Source organism: Rhea pennata, chromosome 29, assembly GCF_028389875.1.
Source record: "Rhea pennata isolate bPtePen1 chromosome 29, bPtePen1.pri, whole genome shotgun sequence".
NCBI lineage: Eukaryota > Metazoa > Chordata > Aves > Rheiformes > Rheidae > Rhea > Rhea pennata.
In genome coordinates this window covers 3,232,044-3,246,549 of record NC_084691.1, presented here as the reverse complement: position 1 = coordinate 3,246,549, position 14,506 = coordinate 3,232,044, and the positions used below count along the sequence as shown (strand labels likewise).

At 65.4% G+C, this 14,506-nt stretch overlaps 2 protein-coding genes across 8 annotated transcripts; one reads left to right on the top strand and one right to left on the bottom strand.

Moving 5' to 3' along the window:
* Positions 1–220: 220 nt before the first annotated feature.
* On the bottom strand, positions 221–8,105 carry LOC134152109 (cysteine sulfinic acid decarboxylase-like). 4 transcript variants are annotated; one of them, XM_062597200.1, is made up of 18 exons: positions 7,816–8,105; positions 7,310–7,430; positions 6,284–6,581; positions 5,447–5,603; positions 5,097–5,248; positions 4,503–4,629; positions 4,016–4,106; positions 3,728–3,834; positions 3,418–3,533; positions 3,143–3,222; positions 2,991–3,045; positions 2,774–2,890; positions 2,574–2,638; positions 2,192–2,273; positions 1,872–2,071; positions 1,688–1,739; positions 1,201–1,290; positions 221–1,062 (listed from the first exon to the last, which is right to left on the bottom strand). In XM_062597200.1, the coding sequence occupies exons 5-18, from the start codon at positions 5,223–5,225 to the stop codon at positions 889–891; spliced, it is 1,485 nt and encodes a 494-aa protein (XP_062453184.1). In that variant the 5' UTR covers positions 5,226–5,248; positions 5,447–5,603; positions 6,284–6,581; positions 7,310–7,430; positions 7,816–8,105; the 3' UTR covers positions 221–888. The 4 variants fall into 4 exon arrangements, with proteins under 4 accessions (XP_062453184.1, XP_062453187.1, XP_062453186.1 ...); XM_062597201.1 differs by lacking the exon at positions 1,688–1,739 and having other exon boundaries at positions 963–1,062; XM_062597203.1 differs by lacking the exons at positions 7,310–7,430; positions 7,816–8,105 and having other exon boundaries at positions 5,447–5,596; positions 6,284–6,301.
* Positions 7,610–12,640, top strand: ZNF740 (zinc finger protein 740). Of its 4 annotated transcripts, none has more exons than XM_062597353.1 (8): positions 7,610–7,629; positions 9,598–9,821; positions 10,549–10,680; positions 10,787–10,873; positions 10,980–11,051; positions 11,230–11,353; positions 11,661–11,779; positions 11,879–12,640. In XM_062597353.1, exons 2-8 carry the CDS (start codon positions 9,804–9,806, stop codon positions 11,966–11,968), a joined length of 642 nt encoding a protein of 213 aa, XP_062453337.1. In that variant the 5' UTR covers positions 7,610–7,629; positions 9,598–9,803; the 3' UTR covers positions 11,969–12,640. The 4 variants fall into 4 exon arrangements, with proteins under 4 accessions (XP_062453337.1, XP_062453336.1, XP_062453338.1 ...); XM_062597352.1 differs by lacking the exon at positions 7,610–7,629 and adding an exon at positions 8,720–8,803; XM_062597354.1 differs by lacking the exon at positions 7,610–7,629 and adding an exon at positions 8,720–8,803 and having other exon boundaries at positions 9,598–9,958.
* The last annotated feature ends 1,866 nt before the right edge of the window (positions 12,641–14,506 follow it).

Genomic DNA, 14,506 nt, shown 5'->3' with positions numbered 1-14,506 from the left:
GGCCCCACACGGGGGGGTTTCAACACAAGCTCGGGGCCCCAGGGGCGGCCCCCCCCCCGGTGCCATCCTGACATCAGTGAGGGGAGATGGAGAACAAAAGGCACCGGGGTCATTTCTGCTCATCGTTCCCGGGAACCCATCGTTCCCCCGGGATGCCGCGACACCCTCTAACACCTCTTCCCCTGGAGCCAAGCAGCCTGGTGGGTGGGAGAGCTGTTGCTATGTTTACTGCACATTTATTTTATTAAGAGTTGGCCCAAGTGCTCTGGGGGTGGCGTGGGGACGCAGAAAAGCTGGGGGGACGCAGCCCAGGAAGATTCGAGTTGGGGTTAGGCCGTTCAGACAGCCCTGGCCAAAGCAGGAGAAATTCCTACCAGTATCACGGTGAAAGCATCCCTGGCTGGACACGCAGATGTTGCCTTTGGAGCACCCATTGCAGAAGCACGTGCTGGGTGCCATCGTTTCACGCCAAGCATTGACTTTCCTGGAGCATGAGCCCACAGGGGTCCAGTGTCAGTGGGCAAAACATATCCACAGCTCAGCAGAGCAGGGAGCAGCCGCCTGCAGGCCCCGGGCTGCACGGGCTTCTCCATAACCTTGGGCTCTTCCCCTCTTCCGGCTCCCTGAACACCCTCACTTGAGGCTCTCAGTTTGGAACAATCTCTGAGGGAGGAGAAAGGAGTGAATCCGAGAAAAGCTGAGGGAACAGGATTGTGGACCAGCTTAATGTTGAGGCGTGGTGAAGCGCGTTAGGCAGCGGCTCGCAGAGGACGGGGCAGGGAACTCCGGTCTGCGTGCAAGCAAGCATTTCCCATGGCCTTCCAGCATGGAGAGGAGCTGGAGGAGCCAACGGAACAGAGTAGGGGCTGCACAAGGCCCCCAGGATCCCTACAGATCCCTGCCGAGCCTCTCGATCTCATCCAGGAAGAAATCCAAGTCCGCCCTGGTGACCGCAGGGTTGGTAACGATCTGGCGGAAGAAGTTGACCTTGGCGTCGAGCGGTTGGTAACCCACCATCATGGAGCCCGATTTCATCATCCGCTCCTTGATCACGGGAGCCACCTGCGTGGAGATGGAGACGTGACCCGCTCAGGTCCACAGCGCAACAGGGCTGGTCAAAGCCACCCTGTGCTCCAGGGCCAGGCCGTGGACCTCAGGGCTTCGAGGGGCCGGCCGCGGAGGGCCGACGCTGGCGCTCACCTTGCCCAGCCTGGGCCAGTAATCTGCAGAGCCCTCCTTGCCCCGCAGGCTGGGCGGCACGAACCAGAAGCAGAGGTTGATGAACTCCGGCTGCGGGAGGAGGACACAGCGGGGGCCCCTACAGCAGTGCTCTCTGAGGAGCACCCCACACGGACGCATCGCCTCCGGAAAAGGGGGCCTGGGGGACACCTGCTTTCCCTCATCTCTTCCCATTCCCGTTTCAGGAACCCCCTGGGCTTTAGATCGACTTCCCCAGCTCGCAGATCCCAGAAGCAGCTGGAAATGGGCAGGGCCCCTTCCGATGCCTCCCTGGTGCTTGTCCCCGTCCCTGTGATGCCTTAGGCAGTTTCCAAGCGGGGGGATGAGGCATAAAGAGCCTCCGAGCCATGGTTAGAGCAGGGAGCAGAGCCCAGGAGTCCCTGCTCGTCCTAGTACCCCCACTCAGTCTCTCAGGGCACCTTCACCTCCTCTGCTAGGCAGGCAGTACCTCTAGCACCAGCTGGAAGCCTTCCCTCCTCTTAACCTCCTCGGCCAGGTATCTGGGGGCAAACAAGAGCGTAAGCCACAGGACCAACCTCGCTACAAAGGCACGAGGCATCAGGGAAGCTAACGGCCCGACCCGAACCGGGGACTCGAGGGCACCGCTGCCCTGCCGCCTTCCCGGCGCTCACCTGGTGAAGGCGAAGGCCCGGTCCACGCGTCTCTCCAGCCCCTCGGTCCCCACGGCCTTCCAGAGCAGCCAGAGCTTGAGGCAGTCCACCCTGCGGCCGCACTGGATGGTCTTGTCACCCGTGTCGTAGGACACGTCGTAGAACTTGTCAGGCTGGAAGAGGTACGTGGCGCTGGCCCCGTGGCACCGCTGGAGCAGGCCCTGCAAGAGACGGCTGTGACCCCGCGGCCAGCGGGCGCTGACAAGCGCAGGGCAGGTGGGCAGGGATGTCCCAGCGCCCTGGGGTTGCCCCCGGGGCCGGACAAGGGCGGCGGGACCTACGGAGCTGTCTCGGAGCAGGAAGGCGGAGCACTGCAAACCCACCATCAGCATCTTGTGGGGGTTCCAGGCCACCGAGTCCGCCCTGCGGGAGAGGGACAAAGCGGGCCCGGGGGTGACTGCAAGCCCCGAGCCCAGCCAGGGAGGCTGAGAGCCCGGGGGTGATACCCAGAGCAGCAATCGCCCCTAGGGGCAGAGCGCAGCCCTTCCCACCACTGTTGCCTTCATCCTGGCAGCAGCTCGCTCAAGGCTGCGGCTCAGGGTAAAGCCAAGCGGGACACGCGGCAAGATCGTTGTCCCTGGATCTGCGAGTGTTAAAATCAGCTCCGAACTCGCCTTTTAGTGGCCTAGCTCAGAGCCGGGCCCCAGCCTCGGAGGTACTCGCCTCTCAATGCCGGTCAGGAGGTGCCGGTGTTTCCTGGAGAGCAGGGCGCTGCCGCCCCAAGCAGCCTGCGAGGCAGGGAGAGATGTGTCAGAGCAGCCACCGTTCCTAGAGACGCCGTGGGGAAGATGGGGCTCGTGCAGAGGCCCGGGGGACCCAGCAGGACACCCACACGGCCTCGTATCCCCCCTAAAGTCACTCACATCCACATGGAACCAGATGCCGTGGCGTTGGCACACGTCTGCTATGCTCTCCAGCGGGTCGAAGGCGCCCAGGACCGTGGTGCCACAGGTGGCACTGACAAAGAAAGGCACCGCGCCCTGAACGGGCAGGGGACAGCGGTGAGGGCCGCCCGTCGCGCGTGGCTCTGCCCCTCCGCCCCAGCACCACGCGGGTGCTCTCCTCTCCCTCTAATCTCACCTCGGCTTTTGCCCTCTCAATCTCCTTCTCCAGCTCCTCGGGGATCATCTTCCCCCTAATGGACATTGAGCAAAAATCCCAGCAGTGATTTGGTCAACGAGCAGAGCCAGGATCTACTGGACTCCGGCTCGGATCGGCCTGGATGCTCTCACCTCTCATCAACACCGACCAGGTAGACGTTGTCGGTGCCGATGCCCAGGAACGCGGCTCCCTTCTGGATGGAGTAGTGGCCCTGAGAGGGGAATAGATGGGGATCAGACCGAGGATTGGTCCCAAACCATCCAGCCTCTCCCAACCCACCCTCTCCCCTCCTGTCTCCACACGTGTCCCAGCTCCATTCAGGCAACGTGCAGGCTGCCCCGAGACCTGCCGGAGAGCAGCCACCGAGCGCGGGGAGGAGGAAGGGTGGGAGAGCCCCGCTCCATACCTCCCGTGAAGTGAAGAGCACCAGGCGCGGCAGGGCCCAGCTGCCTTTCTGCTTGCTGTCCGGGAAGCGGTGGTACCGGGCCACGTTCATGGCGTACATGTTGGAGATGGAGCCACCTATGAGGGGACAAAAACTTGGAGGTCCCGGCTGGCTGGGACTGGGGGGACAGTCAGGAGACCTGGCCAAGCCACCGCTGGGCTGGGACCAAACCCGCGGCGATTCCTGCCGTGCTGGCTGGGAGCCAGTCCGGGGCCCGGCACCCAGGAACGGAAAGGGCTTAACGCAGCCCGCACCCGCCGGCCTCACGCACCTGGGGAGAAGATCCCGTCCCCAGTGCTCCAGCCCACCAGCTCCCGCAGCTTCGCCAGCACCACCTCCTCCATGAGCACGAACACGGGGGCAATCTCGTAGGTGTACCTGGAAGGCACGCAACCCGGCTCTGCTCGCATGCGGTCGGACGCGCTGCTGGCCTCCCCCATTCCCCTTCAGGCTCCCCAAAACCTTGATGGAAGTGAGACCCCCCAAAAACTCCTTGCTTATGGCATCTAACGAGATCCCTGTGAGCAGTTACAGTGCCCTCCCAGGTGCAAGCACGTACTGGCTGGTGTTGAGGGTCTCTGTGATCATGCGTCCCATCAGGGCATGATGGTCCAGGCCAGAAAACAGCTGGTTAAAGAAGCGAGGGTGACCTGGGGGACAATGAAACAGGGAGAGGCCTCAGCGGCAGGCAGGCGAGGGCAGCTCGCCAGGGAGGTCAGGAGCCTCACAGGACCCCCGACAACTGCATCCCTGTCATCACCGCCCTGCGAGGAGCTCGGGTCCTTGGGCCACAAGCCACGAGGGGGCAACCGTGACACGCGCGAGCTGGGCCGCGTCGTGAGCTGCGCGTGCGGCAGGGTGCGCGGCGGAGCTGCGAGCAGCAGCAGGGCTGTGTCCGGACCGGCACGTGCAGCAGGGTGCACGGACCAAGCCGTGAGCGGAGCCGTGCCGGACCCGTGACCCGGAGGACGTTGTACCGCTGGGTGGGGAGCCGGCCTCGCACGGCGGCTCAGCCCCCGGGGCGGCTGGCGTCCCTCCACGCTCACAGGTTTTCACGCTGTATCGGATGACGTCTCGGCAGCGCTCCAGCACTCTCTGCCGCGGCTCCCCGTGGCTCCTCAGCTCCAGGTCCAGCAGCTCCCGCAGCTCCCGGGGCTCCTTCCACTCACAGACCTGCAGGGATGAGGTTCAGGGATACGGGGCCACGTATCCCGCTCTGCCGGGCAGGAGTCACTACTCGAGGGGCAGTTGAGGGAGACCAGATCCGAGCACCCAGGCTACCTCGCGGCCTGTCCCTTGAGCAGGGGCTGCTTGACCCTGTTTTTGGTGGGCGAGGGGGGACAGCAGGGTCCCCAAGGGACCCTGTCCCCAGCTGCTGGCTGGCCCGTGTGAGGGTGGCAGCCCAGGCCTCAGTGAGGCCGGCTGCCCCCGATCACCCACGGCCATCCCCACGCTGCTGCCTGCCCCCTCCGCACTTGGGCTGCCCACGGCAGGAGCAAAGGGCAGGGACAGGCACAACTGTCGCTGCGAGACCTGGCTCAGAAAAGCCCTGGACAGGGCTCCCTACTAATCCACCTGGAGCTCTGGCACCGTTCCCACCCCGGTCCCCTCCTCATTCTGCTGCTCCAGGGCTAGCTCACCTTCTCTGTCGCATCCATGCCCTTCCTGATGGCTTCTTCCAGGAGGATCTGGAAGGCTTCCTGCAGGAACTCCTCGCCAGCTGCCTTATCCAGGCCAGGATGCTCCAAGCTGCTGCTCTCGGCCATCATGAGCTGTCTCTCCTGCTCATCCCCTGGGCAGCGGAGACACATAAGACAGATGTCACTCTGTGCCACATGCCCCACCAGGACACGCACCAAGCCCCAGCCCTGCTGCATGTACATGGCCTGGGAAGGCATCCCTGGGGAAGGGGATCCGGAGCCAGCAGGGAGGCCAGCCCCAAAACACCTCATTCCCCAAGCTTGGCGACCAGATCCAGGGACCTACGAACCCAGGGTCAATCTGCCGGCAGGGAAGTTCCCGTTCCCCTTGTTGCTGCCTCTCTGCGCTCTGCAGCAGGCCGTGGAAAGACGCTCCCTTACTTTTTTCACTTTGCACAAACAGGGGATTTTCACAACGGCAGAGCCTTTCCGGAGTCCTGCTGCAGCCTCGGGGTAGAGAGTTTCTCACATTAACAAGGCACCACATTAAAGAGAAAAGCTTTCCTGAAATGAATTAGCTGAAAACCTGGACTTTCACACTTCCTATCTGTGTCTGGCAAGTCGTCTTTATCTCCTCTGCACACTTCAAAACCCTCTGCCAGGTCTCAGTTTCGCCCTTGGGGCTCAGTTTGATTGGAACCACCTCCTGCCACAGCAAGTTCCTGCGTTCCTGCAAACTTCCTTCACCCGGAGACCAGGAGCAGCCGCTGCTTTTACAGCGCCTCTCTGTGCTATGGGAACGTGGAGGAGTCCAAGCACACCCACTAATCAATAACGGAGACGCTCCTTGCCCCCAAATCTGTGCTCATCTGGAGAGCGAAGATGAGAGTTCGATGGTGAACAAGACGCTGCCTTCCCCCAGCTCCATCCCAGCTGTGATACCCCTCCCCCCCCCAAAAAAAAAAAAAAATTGCTATGCTGGATGTTTCCCAGAAGGGATCTCCTGGGAAACCCTGGAGGACTCTATCCCCCCCTGTACGGGCTCTGCAGCCGAGGTTTCTCCTCCAAGCTCTCAGCAGCGTGGAGAGCCCTTCCCATCCGCGCCACGCAGCCCCTTCCCCCGTAGGGCCAGCAGCCCCCAGTGGGTGCCCCTCACGGCCCCTGGCACGGCCTCGGTGCCCTGTTACCTGCTCCTGTTTCAGTGCCGTGCTGCGAAGGGACAAAGTACAAGGGAGCTGACGGAGAGCGGCTCCTCGGCTCTTCGCAAAGCAGCTCTTAAAGGTGCAGCCAGCCGCTCCGAGGGGCCTGCTGCCAGCCGGTCGCCGTGCCAAAGCCCTGTCTCCGCAGCTGGGATCTCTCCGGAGGCAGCCGGCGCGCTCTCCTTCCTGGCTGTCGTCTGCACACGGATGAACGGACGGCTCGGGCCAGCAGGGACTTTGCAAACCAGGGCAAAAGGGGATGGTATCTCCTATCTCCAGGGAGGAGCTGCAGAAAGGGGGAAGGGAGACAAGGTGAGCGCAAAGTAATGACTCCCAAGCAGCCTCCCGCTCTCCCAGTCTCTCCCTCACACCCAGCACTGGTTTCGATGCAGGCTGAACCTCAACCCGTTGGTCTTAACGCTGCCCGGACAGCATCAGGCCCCTGCAGGCCCCGTGCTCCCACAGCAGGGAACACTCCCCCTTGGTCCACATCCCTCGAAGCAAAGCCCACGAGTCCACCAGGCTGGTGGGAAGGAGCCGGAGCCCCCAGCGGAGCATCCTGCCCCCAGCGACCGGTTCCTCCTGCCGTACTGCATCCCTCCGAGGGAGGTAAAACGCAGCCTGCCAGGCTGCTGCGACGAGCCGCTCACGCGGGAACCGGCTGCGTTTCCTGATCCTACCCTGCCGATCAGGACGTGCTATGGAGGAGCCAGGCTCCCTGCACGGGGCTCTGAGCGCTCGCCCCCTCCTCCCCGGGGCAGAAACTCAGCCACAATTCCTTTAAACCTTCCCCCAAAAGCTCACCCCGCATCCAGAGGATTTGCCCGACGCTTGGGGCCACCCGAAGGCCCCTCTAGCGAAGGCTCAAACCGAAGCCCTTCCTTCCAGGAATAGAAATAGGAAGGAGAAGCCGGCTGCAGCCCCTCGCTGCGGCCCGGCGCGTGGCAGGAGCACGGGGCCACCGTTTCGCACGCCGTCAGCGTGAGCCGGTCCCCTCCAGAGCGAAACGCTTACCTGTGCCCCAGAGACGCTTCTCCCCAAGCACAGCAAAGGCCACAGGCGACAGCCCTGCTTCTCGCAGCTTCAGAAACGTATAGGGTACAGAAAGCAAACCGCAACACCTCCGGAGGAGACCCTATACAAAAAACAGGAGATGGGATTAGCTTAAGTGGAGGGGGTTTTTATTCCTTTTTTTTTTTTTTTTTCCCTGCAAATGAGGAGCTCAAGGGGCGCTCAGAGGGTTGAAGCAGGCTGAAAGCAGAGTCCCCAGCGCGGCCGCCCCACGGGCACCGACACAGAGGCGCTGACGGAAAACGGAGCGTCGGGGACGGCACGTAAGGGCGGCAAACTCGGGCACTTGCTAAGCATTTATCGGCCACGGGAAGACGAGGGCAGGGAGGGAGGCCAGGGAGCAACCGAGCAGCCCCACGGGACGTGATATTATCATCCCGGGAGAAAAATCAGGATGGGGCGGGGAAAAGGACCTCCAAAACGCTCGGGAGAGCAAACTCAGGGCTCACTGCTTCGCCGCCCGGGTCCCTCAGTGCCGCCAGCCGCATCGCAGCGGCTCCTGCAGCCGCCCCGGGGGGCCAGGAGCGCCGAGCCCGTCGGAGGACGCTTCCGACGTGTCCGCGCGTCGGATGCCAGGAAAGCGCCTCTGCAGGCTGCAAGGAGGCAGGAAAAGGGGAGAGGGACTGAGGACGGGCAGCGGAGATGGGGGGCCAGGGGGCCGGCGTTTGCCCTCCCCGGGGTGTCACGAGGCAGAAGCTGCCCCGGAGGAATAACAGGGCAAGGGGAAAGGATGTCCCCGGTGGGGCATTAAGGAGAGAACAGCCCCCCCCCCCAAATGGGTCACAACGTGGGGAGGAGGGGGCTAAGACCCACCACCAGGGGCAATGTGGGGAAAGGAACCCCCCAGGGGCAATAAGGGGGGAACAGGACACCCCCAGGGGCAATAAGGGGCTACGGGGGGAGAGACCCCCCCAAGGGCAATTGGGGGGGGCAGGGCACCCTGGGGGCCATAACAGACTGTGGGGGGGGCGACACCCCCCCCCCAGGGGCAATAAGAGGGAAGGGGGGAGGAAAGAGCCACCCCCGTGAGGGCAATAACAGGGTGTGACCCCCCCCGGGGCAACAAGCCGACAGCCCCCCCCCCTCCAAGGGGCAATAAGGGGGTGGGGGGGCAGTTCCCTGCCCCCCGCCCAGGGCCGAGCCCAGGAGGCCGCGGACGCTTCCGCCCTCCCTTCCTCGGTCGCCCTGACAACCGCCGCCCGGTTCCAAGATGGCGGCGGCCACGAGGGCGTCGCCGCGCGGTTCTGCGCGCGCGTGGGGCGCTGCTTCCCTCCCCGCCCTACAGCCTCGGCCGGAAGCGCCGGCGGGGGCGGGTGTTTCCGGTTCCGGGTTGGCGGCGGCGGCCGAGGGAAGGGGGGGGGCGCTGGGGCCGCGGCGGTTTGTAAACTTGTCGGTGCGGCGGGCGGCGCGGAGCGGAGCGCGGAGGGGCCGCGGCAGGTACGGAGCTCCCGCCCCTTCCTGCCCGCACGCAGCCCCCCGGGGGGAGGAGGAGAGGGGGCGGACCTGGCCCGGCCCGGCCCGCGCCCCTCACCGGGCCCGGCTGCGCGCGCCGCCGCCTCAGCCCATCCCCCCTCCCCCACCGGGAAAGCACCGGCGCGGCTGGGGGGGGGAGGGGAAGGGGGGGCGACACCGGGTGGGCCCAGCGCGCACGCGCGGTTCCCCCCTCCCCCTTTATCGGCCGGGAGGGGGAGGGGTGGGGCGGGAGCTCCGCCCGCCCCCGGAGGTCGCCCCTCCCCCCCCACGCCGGGCAGAGCCACCCCCGAGGGGTGTCGCCCCCTCCGGACACCCTCCTCCCTCGAGTCGACCCCCTCCCCCCACCCCCAAACCCGGCATCACCCCCCCCCATCCCAGGTCACCTCCTCCCCGATCCTCTTGTCCGGTGTCACCCCCCCATCCTGGATCACCCCTGCCGCAGTCCCCCCCCCCACCATCCCCAGTCACCTCTGCCCCAGTGTCCTCCCTCATCCCAGCTCACTTGCACCCCCGTGTTCCCCTCCTGCCCAGTGTCCCCCCCCCCCATCCCAGGTCACCTCTGCCCCCAGTGTTCCCCCTCCCCCCCCCCCCAGGGTCACCCCACCACCACAAGTCCCCTAGCAGGTGACATTGCCACCCTTTGTGTGCTGCTGGCATCAAGGAGACCAGCATCCCCCCCCCCGCCCAGCCAGCTGGGGGGCCCGGCCCAGCGGCGCTGGCCTCCCCGTCCCCTGTAACCGTCGGTCTCTTCCCCGCAGGCTCCAGCCGGGCAGGCGAAGACCCGCAGCAGCGTTCTCCCCGCGCGGAGCCGGCACCCGTCCCCGAGCGGAGCGGGGCTGGGGATGTCTCCGCTGTAAGAGCGGTGCGGGCAGTCCCCGTCCTGCCTAGCCCTGCCGGCCCTCCCAGGGCTGAGGAGGAACCGCCTCGACGCGCCCGCGGCACCGGGTTCCCCGATCCCAGAAAGATGTCGGCAAAGTGGAGGGTACTGGACAAGACCAGCAAAAAAATGATTAACTGAAACAGTCTTTCTAACCGTAAAATTCTTTCCTGGGAGAGAATTAAGGCTAAAGAATTGTTACAATCCGTTTGTTGAGGACAGACAGACACAAGATGGCTCAGGTAATGAGCCCCAATTTTCCCATCTGTACCCCAAGATCCGCCGCCACAGGGAGCTGCAGAGCCCTGTGAGCGAGGGGAGAGGTCGTGCTCGCTGCGCGCGCCGCAGCTGCCGCCGAGCGGAGCAGCGGTGACATCGAGGGGCGCCGCAGCCCCGCCCCGGTCCCTCGCACCCGGGCTGGGGAACGCGTGCGTTCGTCCTTTCCCTCCCCGCCTCGCTGCCGGACCGCACCGAGGCGCGGCGCCGGAGCCCGCCGGAGCCCGGAGCGGGGAGAGATTCCCCAGCCCGGCGGCGCACGGACGCGTCCGTACGCCGCGGACTCGGGAACCTGCTCCCTAAACGCTGCTCGAGCTCCAGGGAACTAACCATCCGAACTCTCCCATTAGCTCCCAGTAGCGACTAGGTCCTCTGCCTTCTCTCTAGCCCCCACCGGGCGCGACGGGGTCTCAGCCTCGCTTGCACGGGGTTGAGCACGGCCGGTTTCCATCACTCGCAGGGCTTCGGCGTGTTTTGCTCGCCGGCCGATCGGCGACGGCTCGGTCACCGCGCGGCTCGACGCCTGCGGCTCACCTGCCTGTTTGTCTTTCCGCAGGCGAGCCTCCTGGCCTGCGAAGGCCTCTCTGGAGTGTGCCTCGTGCCAACGGTGGCCAGCAAGAAGATGATGCCAAAACAGAGCTCTAAACAGGCGGAGAACGGGGAGAGAGGAAGCAGCCCGGACGTGCTGGTATGGTAGAGCTCCCCGCTGCCCTGGGCTTTATGGCCACGCTTCGTGCTGCGGAGAGGAGCTGGGGCCGCGGGAGGAGGCCTGAAATCGGTTTTCTCCGCCAAAGGGTCTCCGTCCGGACGGCGAGAAGTCTCGCAGCCGCAAAGAGGAGGAGACAGCCGAAGCTTCGCAGCCAAAAAAGTCCATTAAAAAGGCAGGTAATGGGACCTAATGCGGTGGGGGCAGAGCGGGGCTGGGGGAGTCCCGCTGAGGAGCCCGCGCCCCTCGGGACCAACCTTCCCTACCTGTGCCGTCACCAGCGTCGTGAGCGGGCGGCCGGCGCCGAAGGACAGAGCCGCTCCTCGCTGAGAGGATCTCGACTCGACAGCCAGGTTTGCCATGATGGAGAAGGAGGTTTCTTGGGCTCTGGCAGGTCTGGGGGGAGGAGCGTCTCTGCTTGCGCAGGGCAGGCAGGCTTGTGGCTCCTGCAGGGCTTTGAGGTGAGGCTTTCTGAGCAAGGAGGGTGGAGGGCCAAAACCTGGCAGCTGACAGGCTGCATCTGCTCTGCAGGTGGTGGTGATTGAACAGAACGGCTCCTTCCAGCTGAGGATCCCCAAGAACTTCATCTGCGAGCACTGCTACGGGGCCTTTCGCAGCAGCTACCACCTCAAGAGACACATCCTCATCCACACGGGTAAAGGGCTGGGCCGTGAAGGCTGCTGGGCTGGGGCTGCTCCAGTTCCTCAGGGTAGAGGAGGGAGCTTAACACCCTGATCAAGCCTCTGGCTGCTCGTGTCTCAGTGACTCCATCCTGACAAGCACAGGAGCTCTGGTAATTAAATAGCCTGGCTCGTTAGGGGCCTAATTCAGGAGCTTCTGTGATCCTGCAGTCAGGTGTGCTGGGGTTAGCAATGGAGAGACGCCCCGTCGGGCAGGGGAGAGGGCGGCAGCCTCTCGCCCGCTCCCTTGTGCCCCTCACCGCCTGCCCTCGGTGCCCCCAGGCGAGAAGCCCTTCGAGTGCGACGTGTGCGACATGCGCTTCATCCAGAAGTACCACCTGGAGCGCCACAAGCGCGTGCACAGCGGGGAGAAACCCTACCAGTGCGAGCGCTGCATGCAGGTAATGCTGGCCCCCGCCCGCTGGGTTGGATCCGGTGGGGGGGGGGTCGCGGCGCTGGTAACCCCCTTCTCCTCCCCTCTCCTCTCCTGTCTCCCGCAGAGCTTCTCCAGGACAGACAGGCTGCTTAGACACAAACGAATGTGCCAAGGTTGCCAAACCAAAACCCCTGACTCGCAGCTGCTGCTCTAGGAGCCGAGATGACCCCTCGCAAGAGCCGGGACACGGACGAGATCTCTGGGTTTTTTCCGTCTGGTTTTGCCTGCTCCAGCTCCCCGCTGCGGAGCGGGGAGGGGAGAGCGGGCCACTCTCCTAGACTTTCAGATGAGGTCCTGACACTGTACATAAGCTGAAGATGATCTGGAATCTTTTCCCAACCAGCAGAAGCCACGGGCAGCTGTGTATAAACCTTCCTTTTGTTTTCCCCCTTTGTTTTGAAGTACCACCATTTGCCTCTCAGGAAAGGCTTTGAGCAACAAGCAGGCCTAAACAGAACAAAGTAGCGACACTTGCTTCAAACCCTTACCGCTTCCTTTCGGCCGATGGACGGGTTCACGCAGACACTAGGCTCTCAGGTAGGAAGTCTAGCGGGGAGGGACCTTCTTTAACCCCATTTTCCAAGAAAAGAGAGAGAGCAAAAGTTCGAAAGGCCGTGGAGGCTTTTGATTCAGGTATGAAAGGCAGGGGCCCATCCCAGCTGCAGGCTGCCGCTCTGAGGTCTGCAGCTCTTTCCTTTTCATTTCTAGTCTCTGCGCGTGTTCGTGGCTGTTCGCTTCTCTTGCCTCCACCCCCCTGCTCCACCCGCAAAGAGCGGGCAGAGGTGGTGGGGTAGGGGAAGAGGCGGCAGCGCTGGGGGAGAGCCGTGTGGTACGTGGGCGGGCGGGTGGGCGGCGAGACGGAGTCTTGGCAAGCAAAACAAAACAAAACAAAAAAACCAACGGGGGGCCAGGTCGGGCTGTGTGCTGGCAGCCTGCCGCCCTGGGTCCCCGAGGCGTCGCCCCGTGGCATCGCCGCGGGGCTGGCGCGAGGCCCGTGGCCGCGGGGAGAGGCTCCGCCGTGCCGCGCCGCCGCTGGGGAGCCCCGCGGGAGGCCGCCGGCCTGGGTGCCGGAGCAGGGCACGACGGTCCCAGCGCCGTGGGGCGGGCAGCGCGGGGCCGCGATCTGGCCTTTTACAAGTTAAACCCAGCCCTGGGGTCTGGGATCAGCCAGCTGGGCGGGAGCGGAGAGCCGGGGGCGGCCCGCGCGCGGGGTGCATCTGGGAAGAGGCGAGGCTCTCCCGGGTTTTGCTGATGCTAATCCAGCGCCCGCCGTCTTGGCGAGGGAAGGAGCCTCGACCGGGGCGGCTCTGGGGGCTTGCGGCTCGCGAGGGGGTGAGCAGAAGCGAGCAGGGGGAGCTGCTAGGCTCCCTTCGCCCGAGGAGCCCCTGAGGCGCGGAGAGGGCGGCGTTCGCGCCGCGCAGCCACGTTCGCTGGCCCCCGAGCGTCACCAAGCAGCAGAAGCCCTCGGCTCTTCCCCCCACCACCCCGGAGGGGTCCGGCTCCCTGCCTCGGGCCTCCTGATGGCTCCCCCCAGGGAGAGCCCTGCCCTCGCGGGCTGCTGGGCGAGGAGACGCAGCTCTCCGGCTCCGCCAGGATCCCTCCTTCCCTGCGGAAGGTCCCCCGCTTCCCGGCACCCTTCGCTCCGAGCGGCCGCTGGCACCGCCGCGACAGGGATCACCTGTGGCCGGACCCAAAACGCCGCCCGCGTCCCAGCCTGGCGAGAGCGCGGCACGTAGCTGCCCTCGGCTGCTGAGCGTCGACACCGGAGAGGAGCAGGAATCGCCTCCGCTGGTAGAGACCGTCCTCGGGAAGCCGTCGGTGCCTGGCGGCGGACCGCGGCCTCCGCCGAAAACGGACTGTTCGGCACCTGCAAACTGATGAATTGCTGCTTCTCCGCGAGACAAACTGCTTCGTCCCGTCCTGCCTTGCCCTCTGCCTCCTCCACTGGCCTCCGAGGATGGTTCTGTGAGCAAGTTTTTGAAGAAGATGAAGGTTCGCCTCCCCCCGGGCCCGCCCCGGGCCCGCAGCTCGCTCTGCAGGAGCGCACCGAGGGGCTCGCGCCCGGCCCGGGTCCCCGCCGGCGCTGCCCGAATGCCCGCGTCGACCTCGAAACAAGCCCCTCGGAGCCGGGACTCGAACTCGCGCCTCCCCGGGAGGAAACACGTCCGTTACCGCTTCAGGTCAGCGCTCCTGGAAGGGGGAGGGAAAAAAGGGGGCAAATGGGGCTGCCGGTGCGCGCGCGGGAAGGGGGAGCCGGGCCGCGGCCACGTCGGAGTTGGCTGCGGGCGCCCGCGGTCCCGATTGCCTCCCCGCAGCCCCCCACCCGTCGCCTCCTTCCTCTTTTCTGTGTTGGGCCGGGGCCCTGGCGTGCCGTGAAGCCGGCCGCGGCCGACCCGTCCCGCTCGCCGCGGCGCCGCTCCGCCCGGTCCCACGCAGCGCGTCCCGATCCGCCGGCGGGACCCGCGGCGCTGGGGGCAGAGCGGGCCGAGCCGCTCCAGCTGCCGCCGCCCGAGGGGGAAGTTTTGCCCCGTCGCCTCTTGCTGCCGTCCCGCTCGCCTCGCGCCGTCGGCTCCTTTCCGCGCCGTGCCGGATACGGCCGGGCTCCCGCGCGGCGGCGGCGGCTCGCGAAGCCATTTCGGGGGCTCCGCGCTGCTGCCCGACGGCTCCGGGCGCCGAGCGGAGGGTGCTCGGC